The sequence below is a fragment of the Dipodomys spectabilis genome, unplaced genomic scaffold, assembly GCF_019054845.1.
Source record: "Dipodomys spectabilis isolate Male_0828 unplaced genomic scaffold, ASM1905484v1 ptg000499l, whole genome shotgun sequence".
Classification (NCBI taxonomy): Eukaryota; Metazoa; Chordata; class Mammalia; order Rodentia; family Heteromyidae; genus Dipodomys; species Dipodomys spectabilis.
The window spans coordinates 317,230-339,919 of NW_024871176.1; the positions used below are offsets into that span (position 1 = coordinate 317,230).

At 58.9% G+C, this 22,690-nt stretch overlaps 1 protein-coding gene across 1 annotated transcript in view; it reads right to left on the reverse strand.

Moving 5' to 3' along the window:
- Window positions 1–22,240, reverse strand: part of Trpv4 (transient receptor potential cation channel subfamily V member 4) — a 32,411-nt gene extending 10,171 nt beyond the window's left edge. Inside the window, exons 1-6 of the mRNA XM_042669622.1 lie at window positions 22,179–22,240; window positions 10,020–10,429; window positions 7,657–7,829; window positions 2,996–3,148; window positions 2,356–2,496; window positions 1,078–1,376 (exon numbers count right to left, since the gene is read on the reverse strand). Coding sequence (XP_042525556.1) covers window positions 1,078–1,376; window positions 2,356–2,496; window positions 2,996–3,148; window positions 7,657–7,829; window positions 10,020–10,399 — 1,146 coding nt within the window. The 5' untranslated portion in view covers window positions 10,400–10,429; window positions 22,179–22,240. The remainder of the gene's footprint in view (window positions 1–1,077; window positions 1,377–2,355; window positions 2,497–2,995; window positions 3,149–7,656; window positions 7,830–10,019; window positions 10,430–22,178) is intronic.
- Between the last annotated feature and the right edge of the window lie 450 nt (window positions 22,241–22,690).

Genomic DNA, 22,690 nt, shown 5'->3' on the forward strand with positions numbered 1-22,690 from the left:
ATTTTTCTTTTCTTTTTTAGGTCAGTCATGGGGCTTGAACTGCGGCCTGGGTGCTGTCCTGAGCTCTTTAGCTCTACCACTTGTGGCACAGCACCACTTCTAGTTTTCAGGTGGTTAATTGGAGATACAAGTCTCATGGACTTGCTTTCCTAGGCTGACTTCAAACCACAACTTTCGGATCTCAACCTCCTGAGTAGTGAGGATTACAAAAGTGAGCCACCAGCACCTGGCTGATTGCTCTATTTTTTAGTAGTCATGTCCCTACCATTTACTACCCGTCCATCCCATGCTCTTTATTTAGAGATTTATAATGATCACCTCCCCAAACTGTCACAGCAACAACATACCAGAGGGCATTTTTAACCCCCCACTTTATAGTCAAGGAAACTGAGGCTGAGTTGGGTGGGGATAGGCAAAGCCAGGCCTGGACCAGACATTCCTTTTAGTGTGTGTGTGTGTGTGTATGTTGGTCCTGGGGCTTGAACTCAGAGCCTGGGTGCTGTCCCTGAGCTTTTTCACTCAAGGCTGGGGCTCTAGCTCCACTTCCAGCTTTTTGCCAGTTACTGGAGATAAGAATCTCACAGGCTTTTCTATCTGTTCTGGCTCTGAACCACAGTCATCAGATCTCATCTTCTGAGTAGCTAGGATTACAAGTGTGAGTCACCAGCACCTGGCTTGAAGGTGCTTGCAGCTAGTCAGGGTGATGGTGCCTGTGTCCAATCTTGCACACTTTGGGTCATCACAAGTGTGTGGAGGATGCTACAGGCAAGTTCTTGTCTCCTTGTGCATGGGACAGCCCACCGTGTCACTAAGGCTGAGCTTGGGAAATCTCGAGGTCCGGGGTGTGAGGCCCCGAGAGGGGAGGATGGGATGGGGGGTGGGGGTAGGGGCTGGGATCCTGGGACTCTGCTTTTGATTAGTGGCTGATCACTGGTGGAGGGGAGGGGAGGGGAGGGGCTGGGTTCTGGGTGGAGCACCTTGGGACGGCCAGGCGCCTGTGGCTGGAGCCTGTCCTAACGGAGGTCGGCGCTGGCCCCGTGGGGGTGTGCACGCGGGCGGGCACGGGGAGACACTCACCCCGATCTTGCCGGTCTTGGCGGCCATCATGAGGGGCGACAGGCCGTCGTTGTTGAGGACGGCCTCCAGGTTGCTGTCGGGGAAGAGGCGCGCGCACTTGAGCAGCAGCAGGTCGTACATCTTGGTGACGAACTTGGTGTTCTCGCGCGTGTTGTCGGCGATGGCCACCAGCGCGTGCAGCACGGTGTTGCCGCGGGAGTCCTGCCGCCGCATGTCGGCCTTCTTGTGCGGGTTCTCCGTCAGGTAGTTGACGATGTGCGGCTGGTTGGTGCAGGCGGCCAGCGACAGGGGCAGCTCCCCTGGGGTGGGGAGGACGGCGGGGCGGTCAGTGGGGGGCCTCTGCGTGTCTCGGTCCCCGCCACCTGACCGCAGTTTCCGCCGCCGAGGCGGGCTCGGCCCGCGGGGAAGCAGCTTCTTGAGGGCTGGCGTTTGGGTGGACTTCCTGGGGGTGTGGTTGCGGTGGGTGTGGCTTATTTTGGGGGCGTGGCCTGCCGGGGGCGCTGCCTCTGGGGGCGTGCTGTACAAGGTGATCTTGGTGGGTGCGGTTAATTTGGGCGTGGCCATATGTGGGCGTGGTTTGTTTGGGGATTGGTCCATTGAACCTGGCTTCTTGGGGCGTGGTTTGAGGGCGTGGCTTGGGGGGGTCATGGCCGTGGTGGGTGTGGCTTGCTGCGGGCGTGGTCTATATGGGTGTGGCTTGCATGGGGCTTGGCCATTGGACCTGCCTTCTTGGGGCGTGGCTTGAGGGCGTGGCTTCAGGGTCATGGCTGTGGTGGGTGTGGCTTCTTGTGGGCGTGGCCCTGGGTGTTGGAGGCCTTGTGGGCCTGAGCACATATGGCGTGGAATTGCCTGTGGGACTTGGGTTTTAGCCCCACACAACGCGTGCAATAAGCAGGGGTGACACTCAGAAAATGTCACTGGTCCAGTTATGGCAAATAGCAGTGATGGGCTTGGTGCCGGCACAGCGGTGTGTGACTGCACACAGCCCTCCGGGGCCTCCCAATCCCCGCCATGCAGCTGGGGAAGCTGAGGCTCGGGAAGTGACCTATCAGGGCTGGGAAGTAGCAGGGCGAGGATCTTGAACTCAAGGCCTGACTCCAAGTTGGGTCTAGAGCTTCCCCCTCCGAGGCTCTGCTCAGCGAACAGGGCCGCCGCGCCCCAGGGTGGGTCTGGGTCTGGGACATTCAAAGAGTCTTCAGGGTCGCCGACTTGAAGCTGTACCTCGCGGCTCCCATCCCTAAGTTGTCCCTGGGCGGTGCCCAGCAGGCCCCTCCTCACCAAAGTAGAAGTAGCCGCCCTCGTCCTTGGGCTGGAAGAAGCGTCCGCGGGCCTGCGCGTGCACGTCCGCTCCCTGAGCCACGAGCAGCTCCACGTAGTGCTTGCACCGGCGCTCGATGGCGATGTGCAGGGCCGTCTGGCCTGGGGAGGGGAGAAAGACGGGCATTCAGGGCCACCGCAGGGCAGGAACCCAACGGGGCCCGCTTCCGGGTACAGAGCAGGCAGTGGGAGCCACAGGGTAGACTCAGCAACACTGGAAGGCAGCAACCAGGGGTTTAGACGTTCCCCGGGATTCGAAATTTAGGTCTGCCACATCGTAGAGTCAAGTACAAGGGAGAATGAATGTGGGGACCCCTAACGGTGTGAGCTTTTCAGATGCACAGGTTCCTCTAATCCATCCATCCATCCATCCATCTACCATCCATCCATCATCATTTGTCTTCAAACCCATCCATCCATCCTTCCATTTGTTCTTCCATCCATTCTTCCATCATCTGTCTACCCATCCATCCTTCCATCCATCCATCATCTATCCATCCATCCACCAGCCAGCCAGCCACCCATCCTTCATCCATAGCCATCCATCCTCCCATCAACCATCCTCACACCCATCCACCCTTCCCTTGGCCGGCCCAAGCACCTCGGTAGTAGATATCTCGGAAGGGTGAGTTGATGAACTCTCGCATGTTGCCAGTGCGCTCAGCGATGTCCAGCAGCACAGGGATGGTGTCATTGTGGCCGTTGCTCAAGTTCAGCAGGGCCTTGGGCAGGCAGGTCTTCCCCGTGGATGGTTCTGGAAAAGGTGGATAGGAAGAAGCAGGCTTTTACCCTAGTCTTGAACTGCTGGGTAGCGTGGGCACAGAGCAATAGGCAGGAAGCAGAGCTGGGGTCCTTGCCAGGCTGCCCGGCTTGTCTCTGAGGTCCACTGCCGATCTCATGGGGACGCAGAGACTCCATCTGTGTCTCCTGCTGCTTCTGGGGTCAAATAAACACATGGACAGACACTTCCACATGTGGAATGCCACAGCCACAGACTGCTACTTAATTGAATTTGGGGAGAAAAAAAACTGAGGGGCTGGGAAGGTGGCTCAGTGGTAGAGTGCTTGCCTTGCATGCATGAGGCCCTGGGTTCGCACCACATAAGCAGAAGAAGCCAGAAGTGGTGCTGTGGCTCAAATGGTAGAGCACTAGCCTTGAGCTGAAGAGCTGAGGGACAGCGCCCAGGCCCAGAGTTCAGGCCCCATGATCAGCAACAAAAAGAAAAGAAAAATTGAGAAACTACTATAGCGTTTCACTCAGGCTGGCCTCAAAATTTCAAGTGCTGGGATTAAAGGCATGGCTACCCCAGAGCACATCTTTGGGGAAATTTTTCAAAGGGCTCTGGAATCAAGTCAATGATAAAGCAGCCTTAAGCAAAGTCAACCAGGTAGACAGACTATAGCTCTGTGACACAATGCCTGCCTGGCTTGCTTGAGGCCCTAGGGTTTGAGGTGGGGGTGGGGGAGCAGTAAGTCATTACTTCCTTATAGCAGGACTTCTCCAAGCCTTTATTCCGCTAATGGGAACTGCAGGCTCTCCAGATACACAGGAGGCTTTTCCCAGGAAATGTTTACATGAGTGCCCACAAGTCCCCAGAGGCTAGAGCACTCGGACAAGAGGATGTGGAGTCACCTTAGAAAGGGCAGGGGCAGGTCTGGGGGCCAGACCAATGCAGCAATCATTCCATTGATGCTCAACCCCCTTGCGAAGTCAGACTCAAATACTAATGGGTCCTTTATGCCACTCATTAGTGCTTGCCAATGGCCCTTTGCCATGTTCTTTCTCTTGTAATTATTTCTAGGGATACTGGAGTTGATTTTTACTTCAAAAGAGTGAGTCAATGCGAGAATGAGAGGAAACTGCCCTGTGAGTTCTTGCTGGGAACGCAGGAATGGCCCAAAGTGTGTATGGGGGGGAACAGCTCATCCTGGGGTTCAAGTTCTGACAGCCACGCACCCCGTTCTCGGCTTGGTTTCCTCTCTAGTTCAATGAAGACAAATGTATCCTTACGCAAGGAAGTCAATGGAGGAATCAATGTGTGTTGGTTAGCCTGACACTAGGCAGATAGGAGCCCTAAATAAATATTCCTGGAGCAGCTACTCTCCTGCCATCTCCCCGGATGCCAGGAACCAGCAGGGAGGGCTGGAAAGCTTGGTGGGGACCTGGCCTCCAGTCCCAGCCCCCCAGGAGTGGAGTTTCTTAGACAGCCTCATTCCTCATCTGCTTCCTGCAGTACCCTGGCACCCAGCCCCAGGGCAATACTCGCTAACAGTTTCTTGGATGATTAATGAAGTTCAATTCCCCAGGTATGTAAGGTGGGGGGTGGGGGGCGCTGCCTTGTATGCTGGCCAAGGCCTCTGGGGACTCTGAAGACCCCAAGACACGGAAGCTGTGGCCTCAAGTCAGTGTGGGTCCATTTGATCAATGTTTTCTGTTATCAGACAAATCCTGGCTCTCCACACCCCCTCATCTTCCCCTCCCAAGTCCACTCCCAGTTATACATGTGTCCTTGTGGGAGGAGGGAGTTCACATCCAGCCCAAAAGCCTTGGCACCATCCTTGTCTTCCTTCCTCCCCCAAGCTGACCTCCAGCATGCCCTGCTATGTTCCCATCTCTGCTGCCATCACCCTGGTGTAAAATGCCCACAACTCCTCCTTGGTTTCCCCCTAGCCTTTCTGTCCTTCCTCCATACACTTTCTACATAGCAGCTACCGTAGTCACCTAAGAGGTATAACTCTCATCATAGAGGGCCCCGGGTCCTTTGTACGTGTCACGCTAGCACCCTCGCCCTCATCCGAAACACTCCTCACTCCTCTTTTCTCCCAGCTAGTGGGACTCACTCAGATTCAACTCCAATGTGGGGGTGCCTCATCCTAGAATTTTCCTGACTAGAGGAGCTTAACTCCTCTCACAGTTTCTTGTGGATACTCCTTCTGTTTGTAACCAGTTCGTTTCTGTAGTTTAAAATTTTCTGCAGTTGAAAATATTTCTGTAGTTGCAAACATCTCCAAGTGGGACCGGACGCCTGGGTCCTGGGATGAGACTCCAGGAACAGCGTCTGTGGGACATGCAGTTCTGGCAATGACCACCAGGTGGCGAAGTAGCTGGTCACAGGACCTGGTGAGGGATGGTAAATGGCCCAGAGCCAAACAGGAGGTTGTGAAGCAACAGAAGCGGGGTACTGGGGGAGCCCCAGGCCTCATTTGACTCTAGACAGGAAAGCAGGCAGGGGCGGGCCCAGGTTCTGTGGAGCCCGAGGCCTGGACAATTAAGGGGCCCTGTTCGCACAAATAAACACATAATTATGAACACAAGTCAGTCCTGGGGGCCCTGGTGGGAAAGGGACCTCAGCTTAGTTAGAGTCACAGGCCCTGCACACAGAGGGCTCCCTCCAGGCCTATCCAGGTCCCCACTCTGCTCACACACAGACACACACCTGTCTGGGGCTCCCCAACTGGGCTGAGCCTCCACTCAGCCCCGAACTCAGGGGAAGAAAAACCCAGAAAGCCCCACCGGGTGCTGCTCCACCCTTCAGAGGCTGTGAACCGTGTGCAGTGCACAGTCCGTCCTGCCTCAGTTTCCCCATTGACCCCAGGAAGAACCCGGTGTACTGGTGGGGAGCGGGGGGGGGGGGGTAAATTTGCTCAGGGCATGACTGTAACCACCAATGAAGTACTGAGGTCAGGAAAGCCCCCCACCCCAAGTTCCCACAGATCCCAGTCTGCATCCCCCAAATGAAGCAGACGTGGCTGGCCCAGCACCACAAATTAATATGGTTTTGGGTTTGGGTTTGGGTTTTGCTGGGGCTTGAACTCAAGGCTTCACGCTCTTGCTTGGGTTTTTCACTCAAGGCTGGCAATCTCCCGCTTGAGCCACACTGCCACCTGCAGCCTTTTGCTGGCTAATTAAAGACTTTTCTACCCACGCTGGCTTCAACTCATGATCCTCAGCTTTCAGCCTCCTGTGTAGTTAGGATTGCAGGTGTGTGCCCAGCTTTATTTTTTTAATATAAATAAGTAATTCTCTACTGATAAACTCAAAGATATCACACTGTCATTTTCATGTTAAGAATCAGATTCATTGGCAACAATTTAATAAAGATTTATATTTTAAGGGCTGGGAAGTTGGCTCAGTGGTAGAGCGCTTGCCTCGCATGCATGAGGCCCTGGGTTCGATTCCTCAGCACCACATAAGCAGAAAAAAGCCGGAAGTGGCGCTGTGGCTCAAGTGGTAGAGCGCTAGCCTTGAGCTGAAGAGCTGAGGGACAGCGCCCAGGCCCAGAGTTCAGGCCCCAATCCTGGGGGCTTGAACTCAGGGCCTGGGCACTGTCCTAAGAATCATGCTGGAAGCATGGTTCAAGTGATAGACCACCTGCCTAGCAAGCACAAGGCCCTGAGTTCAAACCCCAGTATTTCCAAAAGGAAACAAAACCCAACAAAGTTTATGTGAAATAAACTACAGATGATCTGATTAGGCCATTAGTTTAAAATGCCTGAAGTCTCAAAAAAGGGTATCTCATGACCCTACCAAGACCACCTCAGCTGGCCTTCAGGGGCTACTTTATTTTTTCTTTTTTGCAGGTGCTGGGTTTGAACTTAAGGCCTTGTGCTTGCTTGGCTTCCTTGTTCTCTAGACTGGCACTCCCTGCTTGAGCCGCGCCCCCAGCGTGTTCTGTGGTGACTGACAGGTGAGGCGCAGGCAGCAGAGAGGGAGCTTTGTGTTGGGAGCGCGCGTGCGTGCGTGCGTGTGTGTCACAGGCTGGACTGGAAGCTGAATTCCCCAGGATAAAGTGGGTGCTGGGGTGGTGGCAGTGGAACTCCAGGCTGGGGGGGGGGGCTGGGAGCTGGGATGCCAGGAGCAGAGCCGGGGGGGGGGGCGGGGGGGGGGGGGAGGCAGACCAGGAAGCTGCCCTGTGCTTGAATGATCCCTCCCCAGGCCAGGACTGGGCTTTTACTATTCTTGTCCAGTTTACAAAACTCATTCCTTCAGTGCAGAAGTGGGTCTTGAACCCACATGAGCAGAAGGGCATGCTGAATGAACAAAGGCATGCAGGGGGAGGTGGGGAAACAGAGTGGTTAAGTAGCATGGCAAAGGACACACAGGACCAGACTCCTTGTCCAGTGCTCTTCTTCAATCTACTGGCCCAAAAGGCAATGCTGAGGGGAAGGAGACCCCCTCCCCCCCCCCCCCCGCAATACCAGGCCTCCCCCAGACCTAGCAGTCCCCCCCCCCCCCCCCCGCTAGGCCCTCCTGGTGGCTCACCCCGGAACTCCTCGTCCGTCAGGCGCTTCTTGTGGGTCAGCAAGAAGGGGAGCAGCCCGTCCAGGTCAGCGATGGAGCCCCGGGACACGATGTCAAAGAGGATGGGCCGGTTGAAGACCTTGAGGATGGGGGGCGGCTGCGGGGCTGGAGCTTTGGGGCTCTGGGGCTGCTTCCTGGAGGGGGAAGGGGGTGGGGCACATTCCCCGTGGACTCTTATCCACGGCCTTAGTGCCTGGAGGGAGGTGGGCAGCGAGGGCTCTAGCAAGGGACGGGGACAGGGAAACAGGTGGAGAACCCAGGCCATCTGACCAACAGCACACCTGCTGTGTGTGGGCTGCCAACAAAGAAACACACGGCTCGCCCATCCAGAACCCACCCAGCCACGCAGCCATCCACTCACCCATGCCTACACACGCACACACACACGCACACACACACACGCACACGCACACACGCGCACACACGCACACACACACGCACACACACACGCACACATCCACACACACACGCACACACGCACACACACACATCCACACACACACGCACGCACACACACACATCCACACACACACACGCACAAGCACACACATACACATCCACACACACACACGCACACGCACACACACATCCACACACACACGCACACACACACACATCCACACACACACGCACACACACGCACACACATGCACACGCACACACACACGCACACACGCACACACACGCACACACACATCCACACACACACATCCACACACACACGCACACCCACACCCACACACGCACACGCACACACACGCACACACACACACATCCACACACACGCACACCCACACCCACACACGCACACACACACGCACACACACACACACACACACGCACACACACACACACACGCACACACACACACACATCCAACTCCCTATCAACCCATCCATCTATACACTCACCTTGCCATCTATCCACCCCTCTATCCATCACCCATCTACCCATTCACTCCACCCACTCATCCACTCTTCCATCCACCCATCCACCCACCCAGCCAGCCAGCCACTCACCATCCACCCACGTCTCCATCTTCCGATCCACTTGCCCACCTCTCCACTCACCCCCTGCCCGCCCTGCCATCCACTGATAATGTCTACCCACTCCTCCATCCACCCGTCTACAGGATCGGGCACAGTTCCGAGAAGGTGGTCGGAGGACAGTGGGCCATGCCACACATGGTCACACCCTGAGCTCTGCTCTCCTCCTTCCTGGAAGTGAAGGGTTAATTTCAAATGGTCTCCAACTCTGGATGCCCACAAAGGCCAGAGGCTGCTCAGGGGATAGGAGATGCTTGGGGAGGTGGTCACAGTTGGGGGTCTGACCAGCTTGGATGGATGGATGGATGGATGGATGGATGGATGGATGGATGGATGGATGAGTGAGTGACTAAGTAGATGAACTAATGGCTAGCCAGCCTCTAGCTGAAAGAATTGGGTAGGAAAAAAGAAAGGGGAAAAGAGATGGAGGGAGGGAAAGAGAAAGAAAGGAGGAAGAATGGAAGGCAGGCAGGCATCCAAGCATTAAAAGTGTACAATTAGAATTGATTCTAATTAATTAGAATTTTAGAATTAGAGTCAATTCTTTAAAAAAAAATTAGAATTAATGTTTTCTAAATAGGTGGAGGAGTAGCAAAGGAGAGGAAACTGGAGGATGAAGGGACGTTTGGAGATGTAAATGGCAGATGGATGGAAAGCTGATTGAATGGTGGGCTGGGCATGTGGCTTAGTGGTAGAGTGCTTGCCTAGCATGCATGAAGCCCTGGGTTCGATTCCTTGGTACCACATACACAGAAAAAGGCAGAAGTGGCGTTGTGGCTCAAATGGTAGTGCTAGCCTTGAGCAAAAGAAGCTCAGGGACAGTGCCCAGGCCCTGAGTTCAAGCCCCAAGACTGGCAAAAAAAAAAAAAAAAAGTTGGTCGAATGGCTGGACAGATAAATGAGAGGCGGACAGATGTACAGGTGTGTGCCTGAATGCATGGGTGAAGGAGAGGTTGGGCAAGTGGAAAGGCGTGTGCCGTTCAGATGCACATCTTGGCAGATGCACATCTCGGGTGTGTAGCCGGGGCGGACAGGTAGAAGCACATGGATGGGTGGACATGAGCACAGTAAGTGAATGGATGAAGGGAGGCTGGGTGGGTGGACGGATGGATGGACGGGTACATAGAGATGGCGAAGGGCATGCCAACCCGGTGGGTGAAGGAAGACTCACAGGTAAACAGTTGCGGGTGTGGGGCGGCGGGAAGGATGGGTGATGGGCGGGTTAGTGGGCGGTGGAGGATGGACGGATGGACAGTGGAGGGACTCGGCAGTACTCACTCCAGAACCTTCCTCCTCCAGCGCTTGTTGTCGCTGGGGTGGTGGCGGTAGGTGCCGTAGTCGAAGAGCGAGTCCATGGGCGCCTTCTTGGGCCCGGGCACCGAGGCCTCGTACAGGGTGGACTCCAGCAGGTCAATGGGGTTGGGCACCCCCTTGCGGAAGGCGCCCTGGAACTTCATCCGCAGATTGGTCCGGGCATCCCCGGGCCCGGCAGGGCGGGCGGCAGTGTCGGCCGGGGACGGGGAGGGGGAGCCCTCGTCACCCTCAAACAGGTTGGCCAGCGAGGACAGGGGGAAGGGCTCCCCTCCAGGGGCTCCGCTCTCGTCCCCCGGGGCCTCGGCCACCTCCCCGGGGCCCCCACGCAGGCCTTCGTCTGACATGCTGGCCTCAGATCCGCTGCGCTGCTCAGCCTGCAGGGGGAGGGGGGACGGGGAGGGGGGTCAGGGGGAACACGTGGCCACGGGTGGGTGCTCCAGGAAGCCCCCCTCCCACGTGGGCAAACAGCACTGCCGCCAGCCGCTTCAAAGCCACCGTTGTAATGACAGGGGCCGAGGCCACCGCGCCCAGCTGTGGTCGGCCTGGCCAGCGCCCAGCGCGCACCACAGGGGCCGCTTTCAGGAAGCTGGGGGCAGGGGCAGCCTGGGGCCCAGCGACCCCATCCACTCAGCCCCGGGCCCAAACTGGAGACCCCATGAGCCAGCTTCCCAGCTCCACAGCGCTGGGTTCAAAGCCACACACGGGGGTAGGTGTGAGGGTGAACTAGCAGAGACGCTGGGCAGGGCCCACCCTGTGCAGCTGGGCACAAGCCAGAAGACCCAGAACACACTCCTACACAGGCCAGTGAGCCCCACTGCCTCCTCCAGCACCAGGATCGAGACTCCACTGTACAGAATCAGAACCAAAGCCACCAGGCCTCCCTTTGGGGGAGGGGGGGATAATGGTAGGAAACAGAGGGTCAGAGTGCCCACTGAGGGCTGGCACCCCATTGGACACAAATGGGGGAAGAACTGGTCTAAGAGCTTCTCAAGCCTTGAGTTCTGATCCCAGCTCTGCTGTTTACATGCAGCGTGGCCTGTTTCCTGCTCTGTCAAATGGGAACCATTGTGGTAGCTTCACAGGGTTTATAGGCAAGTCGCAAAGAGGTTGGATACACACAGGTTTCTCTCTGGGCTTGGGGTTTTCACCTGTAAAATGCTCACCACCCCTCCTCAGCTGCCTGCAGACCACTCTGCACGGCACCCCATAGGACCCTGGAGACCTTGGGTCTTGTCCTGCAACCAGGACTCGGCCCTTGTGGCTGCTACGTGACTTTGGACTTTGCTCTCCAGGAATGGGGGGGTGGGTGTAGAGGCTAGGAGGGATGTCCAAAGGGACCCAGGCATTGGAGGACAGATGGTCCCCCAGACACTGCCTGCCTGATGGCCATCATGGTAAGGATTCTAATGACCACACTAAAGAATAGTTCTTTTTTCTTTTTGTTTCTTTTGGTGCCAGTCCTGGGGTTTGAACTCTGGACCTGGGCATTGTCCCTGAGCTTTTTCATTCTACCACTTGAGCCACATCTTTTTCTGCTTAACTGGAGATAAGGGTCTCATAGACTTTCCTGCCTGAGCTGGCTTGGCACTGTGATCCTCAGATCTCAGCCTCCTGAGTTGCTGGGACTTATAGGTGTGGGCCACCAGTGTCCAGCTTCAGGAATAATTCTTTTTTAAAAATGTTTTATTGTCCCCCACAGTATGACCCCTGCTTTCACTGTATTTGATGTCGGTATAATTTGTGGAGGGGAAGGGGAAAAACAGATCGTTTAAATAGGGATACAGGTGGACCCATTGCAACAATGAGATGTACAAGTCGTTATGTTGAAAAGGAACTTCACAACTTTGGTGGGGCGGGGAGGGGGGGAGGGGAGGATTGGGTGGGTGGGGAGGATGGGAAGGGATGGGAAGGGAAAACAAAGGAGGAGGCTACAATGCTTGATAAGAAATGTACTCATTACCTTGCCCATGTAATTGTAACCCCTCTGTACAGTATTTTCACAATAAAAAACATCAAAAAAATGTTTTATTGTTATTATAAAGGTGCTGTGCAGAGGGTCGCTGTTGCGTGAGGGAGTACCTTTCTTTTTGGACAACGCAGAAATCACTCTCAGATCAATCACCACAGTAACTGAGCCGGGCCAGGCTCTGGGTGCCACACACCCACCAGGCCACAAGTGTGGCTACTGCCACGTAAGAGGATGCTCTCCGGGCCTCTAGTGCACCCAGGCCAGGGCTGGAACAGCCCTGCACCACCAAGACCAAGGTGGAGAAACTGCCCTGGAGGAGACTGCCTTAAGCTGAGTTGCCCCGAGGGCCACACAGTGGATCAGCGACCAAACTGCTGTGGCTGCCAGGGCCACAGGCCTCCTGGGCACTGCCTGGGTGCCAGGCCTCACAGCCCTTGCTCCTATTGCACAGCTGAGAACACTGAGGCTAGCCAAGGCCCACCAGGGAGCAAATGACCCAGCAAAGCCGAACCTGGGCTCCATGCAGCCCAGCCACCCGGTTCACTGCACACATGTGCACACGCATGCGCACGCACGCACAGCCGCATGGTTCTCTGGGCTTCCTTGCAAATGCTGCCCAGCTCTCTGTGGTGTGGGGAGGGAGGGTTCCCTCCTTGTTCCCATTTGCCCTGCAGGCTGCTATTATGAATTCCGAACTGCTGCCAACTCGGGAGGGAGGGGCTAGCCAAGGAGGAAGGCCGGGTACGGGGCAATGTGCATCTCCTTGGCACTGGGAGCAGGCGTGCATGCACACATGCGTGTGCCCAGGGGAAACAAGTGTGAACAGCACACACATTCCCATCCCATTCACACAAAGCAGCATTTTCAAGTGGGATTTTTTGTTTGTTTGTTTGTTTTAAAAATCAGCCAGGCACCAGTGGCTCACGCCTATAATCCTAGCTACTCAGGGGGCTAAGATCTGAGGATGGCGGTTCAAAGCCAGCTGGGGCAGGAAAGTCTGTGAGACTCTTATCTCCAATAAAACACCAGAAAACTGGAAGTGGCACTGTGGCCCAAGTGGTGGAGCGCTAGCCTTGAGCTGAAGAGCTGAGGGACAGCGCCCAGGTCCAGAGTTCAAACCTCATGACTGACTAAAAAAAAAAAAAAGAAAAAAATCACACCAGCCGGGTGCTGGTGGCTCACAACTGTAATCCTAGCTACTCAGGACAGTGAGATCTGAGGATTGTGGTTCGGGGCTAGCTTGGGCAGGAAAGTCTACGAGACTCCTTATATCCAATTAACACCTTTAAAAAAAAAGCTGGAAATGGAGTTGTGGCTCAAGTGGTAGAGCACTAGCCTTGAGCCTCAACCTCAGACGCACATGCCCAGGCCCCGAGTTCCAGCCCCAGACTGACCTCCCCACCCCCCCCCAAAAAAAATCACACCAATGTAGGGCATGATGGGACATGCTATAATCCTAGCACTTGGGAGGCTGAAGCAGGAGGAGGAGGAGGATTTTAAGGCTAGCCTGGGCTACAGAATGAGTCTCAAAAAGAAAGAAAAAAATCCATGCACCATATTGGAGTCCACAAAGATGGAAGCTGTGAAGGGTCCCAGGGCCCCGGTCAGATCCTGAGCCCCCTGCTCGCAGCCCTGCCAGTGCGTGGGGGTAAGTATCCCTGAGCCTCAATTTCCTCACCTGTCCAAGTGGAGTGGCACCTGAGCAGATTCTCAGTAAGCAGCCAGGGCCCAGGGCCCCGCCCCGCCCCCACCCAGCCTTGGGTCCCTGGGGCTTTGTCTGATCTCATGGAAACCCTGTCAGGAATCTGTCAAATCCCAACCTCCTGATTACAGCACCCAGGAAAGCTGCTTAAATCTGAGGGCAAGTTTGGGCGTGCTGGGTGGCCCCGTGGCACAGAGAAAGGGTTCCAGGAGCTGGCAGCATCTCTTGGGATCAGGGTACCCCAAGGCATCTTGCATTGGCACAAGAGACAAAAAACAATAAGGCCCCAAAAACTCCAGCCTGAGGGGAGGCCCATGGCTTCTGGGCTCTGGCCTTTGCCTGGGCTGTTCCCTCTGCCTGCCATGCGGTTCCCTTACTGTGGAGCTGTTTCCACGTACTCTCAGGGCTCATGCTTTTCATTTATGCCCCCTTCCATGCTGGGGGGTGGAACTCAGGACCTGGCAAACTGGGGTCCCCAGGTCCCCTACCACTGAGCACCCCCCAGCCTTCTGCTTTAAATGGCACTTTTTCTGAGATGCCTTCCTGCGCCCCCTCTGTACCAGCCCCCCCCCCCGTTCGCCACACACAGCCCCCCTTTGTAGCCAAGGTGGCCCTCCGACCTCGATCCTCCTACCTATGGCTCCCACATAGCTGGGATTACGGATGAGCGCCACCATGCCCAGCCAGAGTGGGACAGGGGAACCCCTATTTTCTTAGGTGGTGGGAAGAAAGGCAGGAAGAAGAGGAGCCTGCGGAGGGCTTGGAGGGAGGCCACGGGCTTTGCACTCCCTCCTGGCCGACGCTCCAGGTCCCGGCCTGTTTGGACTGCTATGCAGCTCAGTCTTGGGAGGGAGATGCGGTGGGCGGGAGGCTGGGGTGGAAAGCACCCCCCAGCAGACCCCTGGGGCCAAGAGAAGCCAAGGAAGGACTTGTGGGTCTCCCTCCTGTTCCCCGGCTCTAGGGAGGGGAGGGCAGAGCAGGCCCCCAGGGGGAGGGGCTGGGGGCAGGGAAGACACCGAGATTGGAAGACAGATGCAGTCACCAGCCGCCACCTGGGCCACCTCAGCCTTCCTGGACCTCGGCTGAGCACAGGCCAGGCTGCAGACCCCCATCACGGGGTTCAAGCCCCGAGCAGTGCCCTGCACAGCACCTGCACGCAGCGAGGCCCCCTCACTATTGTTGGATGGACAGAGGACCACGGCGGCCTCCATGGTCGGCGTCGGAAGGTAGTCTCTGGCAGCCACGGCAGAGCAGCCGCCCCAGGGAGCAGCCGGCTGGGAACTCAGGCCCTCGGCCAGGCAAAACTTGCTGCCTGCCAGCCTGCTCCTGGCTCCCTGGCCCTGGGCGGGTGGCAGCGGGGGGCATCACGCCACTGGCACCCTCCCTGGCCGGTGTTTACCTAGCAGGTCTGGGCCCTGCCTGCTTCCTGTTTGCTGCACACTGGCCGCCTGTCCAGGGCAGACAGAGCCCCAGTGTCTTCCCGCCCCTCACCCATCCTCAGGATGCCCCTCACGGCTCACACCACCCAGGCGGGGCAGGTCCGGGTGACTCACTGGACCCAGCAGGGCCAGCAGTCACTCTGTGGTTCTGCAAGCCTGGAAGTTTGGAGAGAGTCTGCCAGGCCAGGCAAATACTCATCAGATACTGGGATCTGGGCATTGCCAGGGGTCCCCAGCTCTGCGGAGGGGACCCGAGGGAACAGTGTGGTGTTGAGATGGATACAATGCAGACAGGAAAGACTACTTACTGTGCGACTCCATTTACTCCAAGTTTTAAATGCCCAGAGCCAGCAGCTGTGAAGTGGGGAGAAGGGTGGTCACTGCTAGCAGCTAAGAGGCTCCTATTTTGGGGGTGGGGGAAGGCAGGGAGGAATGTTCTGGATTTAAGCTGAGCACTGGTGGCTCACACCTATAATACCAGCAACTCAGAAGGCTGAGCTCTGAAGATCAAGGTTTGAGGCCAACTGGAGCAGACAAATCCCTGAGACGCTTATCTCCAATTGACCAATGAAAAGCCACAAGTGGAGCTGTGGCTCAAGGGGCAGAGCTCTAGCCTTGAGTAAAAAGCCAAGAGCGAGTGCAAGGCCCCGAGTTCAACCCCTAGGATTGGCACCATCTATTCAAGTCTGGATTCTGAATGCACACAGCAGCACTTCCTAGTCAGTGGGAGGCCCTGGCTTCAACTCCAGTACCACCAAAAATAAAATAAAATAAAGATCAAAACAATTTTTTTAAGAAGGCCCAATTGATGGGAGAGAGTGAGGGAAAGGGTGACATTGTCCAAAAAGGAATGTACTGACATAACGGTAACCCCTCTGTACAACACCTCTATAATAATAATAATAATACATGTTAATATAAATGCCCAGGTGGATGGTGTATAAACTAGGTCTAAATAGCCATTCTTGCCCAGCTGACCTTCGGTGACCTTGGACAGGGCCTTTCCCAGGTCTCAGCATTACAAGGGAGCACCAGAACTAAACACTCGGGCTTTGCCAGGGTTCTGGCTCGCAGCGGAGGCCCAGGGGTACAAGCCCCGTCCCAGAGCCCACCCTCTCTGGCCAAGCCTTGCTCAGAGCATGATGCTATCAGTCTGGGAAAAGGGGAGCCTCTGAATCTGGGGCCCCCTCTCCCTGTGTGGCCCCTCTCCTGGGGGGCCATTGCACCCCAGATACTTCCAGCTGGACCTATGTTCTGCTGCCACCTGCCACTTACTGGTTGTGGGGCTTTGAATGGGACTTCTCCTGGGCCTCTGTTTCCTATCTGTAAAGTGGGGTGAGGATTACCAAGGCTCAGGAAGGGCTCACCCACCGTTGCTCTGTAATTACGTGGTGGAGAGTACACGCACGCTATAAATTAAAGAACAAATCACAGCTCCCACCTCAACAGGGCCCACGGGCAGGATGAAATGCTATCATCCAAGCTCAGCCTGGGGCCCGCTGCTGGATTATGGCTTCCTGTCAATTTATACCAGGAGAAATGAACAAGCCAGCAGGGGAAATTAACAACAAAGCCTGGGGGATGGGGGGGGGGTGTGGTAGGGAGGGATGGGGGGCAGACCCAGGCCCCCAGGCTCGTGACTCTGTGCTGGTTTTTGGAAAGGTTTTTATGCCACCTCGTCTCTGGCAGGTGGTCGGCCCAGGGAGCGCCTATTTTCCACCCACGCAGGTCAGGGTGTCCCCCCCGCCCACGCACCCGCCCCCCACCCCATTCTTAGGTGCCCAGGTTGCCAGATCTAAGCGAAGAGTAACTGCCGATGAGTGAGGCGGCAGGAGCGGGGAGGGAGCCCGGGGCAGTAGAAAACCAGTCCAGCCCCCCCACCTGCCACCATGCCAACAAGCTCGGTGCTGGCCACGCGGGCGCGTCTCGCCAGCACCTTTACATGATTTAATCCAAGCCACGACTCCGAGTGTAAACTGAGTCCTGGGAGGACAAAGTAGAGGCTGGCACTTGCCCAGAAAGTTTTTACACCACCCTGTTCTGCATGGTGGGTGTGATATGTACCCCCACATCCCAGGTGGGTAAACTGAGGCTCTGAGAGACCCAATGCCAACCAGCAGAGCTCACAACTTGCACGACGGGAAGAGGAATCAGCTAGGATGGTCGCCATCTGCGTTGAAGCCCACTGGGGCTGAGCAGGAGCTCAGAGGCTGCCTCCCTCCCCCCTTCCCCCTCCCTCCTCCCCTGCCCCAGGACTCAGAGCCTCCATCTGGGCTGTGCCACTGAGTAACTGTGTGCCCTCGGGCGGGTCACTCAGCCTCTCTGAGCCTTGGTCCCTTGCCTCTGACAGGGAGCAATGAGAGCCCCCTCTGCCGGGCTGCGTGGTCAAGGTGGGTGTCACAGGGAGGGGCCAGCTCCAGAGGGCAGGGTCCCCGAGTCCCTGTGCCCGCTGCGGCCCTGGCACAGAGCAGCTGCTGGACGAGCGCTGAAGGCGAGGAGCCGAGGCCAGCGTGGCCGTGGTGCGCGCAGGGCTCTCCACAACCAGCCCGAGGGCGCCCCTATTGTGAGTCCGTGGTGCAGATGGGGAAACTGAGGCTGGGAGGTCAGGTGACTGGTCCAAGTGCCCTCGGTGCCGGAGCTGAGCCTGTGTCTGTGAGGGTCTCTTTTGCTGGCCCTGCCTGGCAGGTCTGTCCATCCCATCACTCCCCCCCCCCCCCCCCCGCTCCCTCCCTCTGCCCACCACACACAGGTGTTCCTGAGTCTGTCTTCAGTCCAGGGAGACACGAGAGAGCCAGATGGATGGCTCCCAGCGAGGTCGGTCCCCTCACCTGCTGATCTCTCTCTCTCTCTCTCTCTCTCTCTCTCTCTCTCACACACACACACACACAGAGTTGTTCCAGAGGCGGTCAGCATTCCCGGTCAACTGGGTGGACCCCAGGCCACCCCACCCTGGAGAAAAGCAGGCCTAGTGAGACAGAGGCGGCCTTTGTGCGGCGCGGGCGCTTGGTGCAGTGGGCAGCCCTTACTCACTACCCAAAGCAAACAAGACTAGTCCAGGTTAACGGCCGCCTGTCTGCCCCGCACCCCCGCCTCCTGGGGCCTCTCCAACGCCCTGACCTCATCCGGAGCAGGCCTGCAAGGGCTTGAGGGCTTCCTTACCAAGGAGGAAGCATGCCCAGAGAGGTGGGGCGACCTCCCTGGGGTCACACAGCCAGCTCCGGCTGGGACAGGGTGGGGTGGGGGACAGAATAGGGAAGCAGAGGGCCAGCCCCGGGTCTCAGGGATGGGAAGGAAGTGAGAGTCCCAGTGAAAGGCAGAGCCTTGCTCCCTTCCTCATTCCTCCCAGGCCAGCTCCTGGGACCCCAGGGCACCCAAGGCAGAGGGAACCAGGCCATGGCGGCAGGCATGGCAGCCAGAATAACCCAAGCTCCCCTTAAGGGGGCAGCAAACCCTGGGTGACCACTCTAGAAACAGAGAGGGTTAATCCACTGCCTGAAGTCACACAGCAGTGAGTGGAAGAAGGGGTCATGGGTCATCCTCCAAGAAGACCGAATCCAAGGTGGCTTTCAGACAGGAAGCCGGTGGCCAGACGCTAGCTCTGCCAGGAAGACCAGAGTCGCCAGGATTGGGCTTCCAGGTGCCATTGTGCCAGATGTCCTTGGAAAACGGTTTCCCTCCCCGAGCCTCAGTTTCCTCAGCTGTGAAGTAGGCCTCTGCAGTCACGGCCCTGCCCCTCCAGGGGGTGAGGCTGCGGCACCATCCAAGGGCCCAGGGGGTAGAGGCTGGTCATGACCCATTCACGTTGGAATGGACACTGTCCACCCCCTCACTGCCCAGATGAGGAAACCGAGGCTGGGGGCGTGAGGGGACTTACGGGGAGCTGGGTTTGAACCTGGGCAGCGAGCGGGGTTCTGGCCCTGGAAAGGCTGAGGCGCCTCATGCTCAGTCAACAGCCATAAATATGTTATGGCTCAAAGGCAAATACTTTGTGCCTCAGCCAAATGCAAGTCTAGCTTTGCCCCCGGCCCCTCTCCCTGGCGTGGGGGGGGCGTGGTTCTCAGGATGCACCCCAGGCCAGGCTGCGAGAGAGGAGGGGAGCCAGCGCCAGATGAGGGAGAGGGAAGGCATGAGCCCTGACCGGGTAAAGTGGAAAGTGAGCCCCTTTGACAGAGGAGGAAACTGAGGCTGCCCCGGGCCACCCAGGCATGGGAGTAGGGCCTGTCTCAGCAATTCTTGGCTGCAGCCGCTCCACATGGGTCTGGGCACCCCCCAGAGGGGCTGGGCACCCCCAGAGGGGCTGGTTAAGTGGCAACAAGGCCAGCTGAGGAGACCGAGGCCCTGGGTTTTGGAATCAGACCAATGCGATGCCAATGCTAGCTCTCTTCTCGGCTGGCTCTGGACAACGCTTTTCCTCCCAGACCTCAGTTCCCCACTCAGGAAAATGGGTCCAAGAGTAGTTTCCAAATACACTCCACTCCTGTCAGAGTGTTCAATCTACCGTCCACCCTCTCAACAGCTGTCAGCACATTCCAGGCTGGCCTTGGCCGAAGCAACCTTGCCGTCGGTCCAAAGCGGAGACCACAGGTCCCCCAGGGACCACAGGTATCTCTGGAGATCGGGATTAATCTTTAACAGGTGAATTCCGCTCAGCTCGGTGATGCGGAGCCTTTCTCCAGAGCCCTCTGGCATGAAACAAATATTCTCTCTGCTTCCCAGACCCAAGCTGCCACCAGGAAAGAGCTGCTCCCTGCTTTGTGGAATTGCAGAGAGTTCAAGAGCCTTCCTCAGAGTCAAATCGGGGGAAACTGAGGTAGGGCCTGGGAGAGGTAGACATGTCCATGGGATTGCATCCATCCTTCTAGATACACACCAAGGAGCTTAAAACCTAGGGCGAGGGTATAGTTTAGGCTCTGAGATTCAATCCCCAGCACCACACACAACAGTATTTCCTCAGTCAACCATGCAGTTGGAACTTACTGAGCACCTACTATGTGCCAGGCGTGGTGAGGACAGGTCCTGTGCGTTTGTCTCCCTCCTACGTCTTCTCCCAGCTCCCCCTCTGCATTTCTAATCCAGAGACTTGGATGACTTCCCCAGCCCCGGGGAACCCTCCAGCCTGGTGCCACTCTGCAGCAGCGAGCTGGACCTTTCTAGACCACACGAACAACCATGGCCCTCCCTGCCGGACTTCCTCAGCCCCTGCCTGACCCCTTGCCCTGCCTGCTCCCATCACCCAGTGCAGACACATGGAACTAGATGCTGTTGTGCAAACAGACAAGAGTCATGTCTTTGCTGGTACCGTACCCTTTACCTGGATGCCCTTTCCTCTAATTTTGCATTTATTCTCTGAGGTGCGGCCCAAGCGCCACCCTGATCAAACGCTTCCTGAAGCCTCCTCGTGTGCTCTCCCTCCCCAGCATGCTCTTCTGCCCCCATGCATCTGTGTACACCTTGCTGAGGGGCGGTGCCCAAGCCAGGGGTGATGCCCGCCTGGAGGCCACAGCTGCTGGGGGGGGGGATGGGGTCTCAGGGAGCGTCAGCCTCCTTCCCCCACCCCCACCCTCCAGGCTAGAGTCAGGCTGGGTCCAGGCCCTTGAGTAGTGGGTGTGCTGACCAGCAGGGGAGGGGCCAGGGGCTGCCAGGAGAGGAGGTGGATGGGGTGGGAGGGGCCTCCATGGCCTCCTTCCAGACCCAAGCCAATGGAAGGTGTCTGGAGTTCTCTGGGGGCCCTGGCACCTTTCCAGGGGCCCCCAGAAACTTGTGAGCTCGCTGCCGTGTGAACACTCACAAAGCGGCCCAGACCGGGCCGGGAGAGCCCTGGCCATGCGCGGGTCCCCGCAACTCACCGAGAGGTGGGGAGGCCTCTGGGCCTTGCGGGGTCCCCAACCTCGGAACAGGACGCGCTCGCCGGGCAGGGGCTGCGGGCGGCCTCCGCTACCCAGCCAGGGTGTGTGGTGCTGGTCAGCGGCGGCTGCTGAGGGCGCGGGCCCCAGGACAGCCTTGGGGCGTCCACTGGCCCCCCATTACAGGTGAGGAAGAGGGGCTCACACAGCCAGGGCACTGACCCACGGTCCACGCGGGGAGGCAGAAAGCTCGGCGCCGACGCGGGCGGGCGGGCGGGCGGGCGCCCGCCACCGTGACCGCCCTCCCCCCCGCCCAGGCCCCGGCCGGGACCCCGCACCCCCCCGGCCCAGGCCCCGGCCGGGACCCCGCACCCCCCCGGCCCAGGCCCGGCCCGGGACCCCGCACCCCCCCGGCCCAGGCCCCGGCCGGGACCCCGCACCCCCCCGGCCCAGGCCCGGCCCGGGGCTCCACGGAGGCTCCCGGCCCCCCGAACAAGGCCGGCGAGGGGGCCGCTCAGAACGTCGGGGCCGACGCGGGCCGGGAACGGCCTCCTCCCGCCCGAGCCGTCCCGGCTCTGAGTCGGCTCGGCGGCCCCTGCCCTGCGCCTGGGCACCTCCGCCGGCAACGGGGGGTGGACGGGCTCGGGGAGCGCTGGGGCCGGCAGCCCGGGCGGACGGATGGCGGAGCTGGGCGCGGGCGGCCCCGTCCCGTCCCGTGCGGCCCCGTCCCGTCCCGTGCGGCCCCCGCCCCGTCCCGTGCGGCCCCCGCTCCGTCCCGTGCGGCCCCGTCCCGTCCCGTGCGGCCCCGGCCCCGTCCCGTGCGGCCCCCGCTCCGTCCCGTGCGGCCCCCGCTCCGTCCCGTGCGGCCCCGTCCCGTCCCGTCCCCGCGCGCGGGGAGCCGTCCCGTCCCCTCCCCAGGTCGGCGGCAGCCCCAGGCTTTGGTTCCAGATCCCGGACGGGCGCCCATGTCACAGATGACAAACCGAGGCCCGGGAGCGGAGCTCGGTTCCAGGGCATCCCGGGCGCAGCGACCCCGGCCAGACCCGGGCCGCCGCCCCGCCTCCCGAGCGCCCGGCTCCGGGACTTCGGAGCCTCGGGATCCCCGGGGCCGCCCCCGGGGTGCGCGGCGACCCCGCCGGCCCGTCCTCCCGGGCCCCGACTCCCACTCACCGCGGGACCGCTGGACGCCGGCGGCCCGGAGCGCGACGCTTCCTGAATCCTGGCCGGGCCGGTCCCGGAGACCCGGCCCGGCGCCCGCGCCCCTCCTCCCGGCTCAGGTTCCAGGCGCGCGCCGCTCCCGGGCCCCGCCCACCCCGCCCGGACCCCCAGAGGTCCGGCCCTGCCCCCGAGGCTCCGCCCACCCCGCGCCCGCCCCCCGGGGCCCCGCCCACCCCGCCCGGACCCCCAGAGGTCCGGCCCCGCCCCCGAGGCTCCGCCCACCCCGCGCCCGCCCCCCGGGGCCCCGCCCACCCTGCCGGATTCCCCCCCAGAGGTCCGGCCCCGCCCCCGAGGCTCCGCCCACCCCGCGCCCGCCCCCGGGGCCCCTCCCACCCTGCCGGATTCCCCCCAGAGGTCCGGCCCCGCCCCCGAGGCTCCGCCCAGCTCATCTCTCCCGAACCCTCCTCCCCTCCGCACACGGAGGCTCCGCCCACTCCTCCCAGAGACTCCGCCCACTCCGCCCC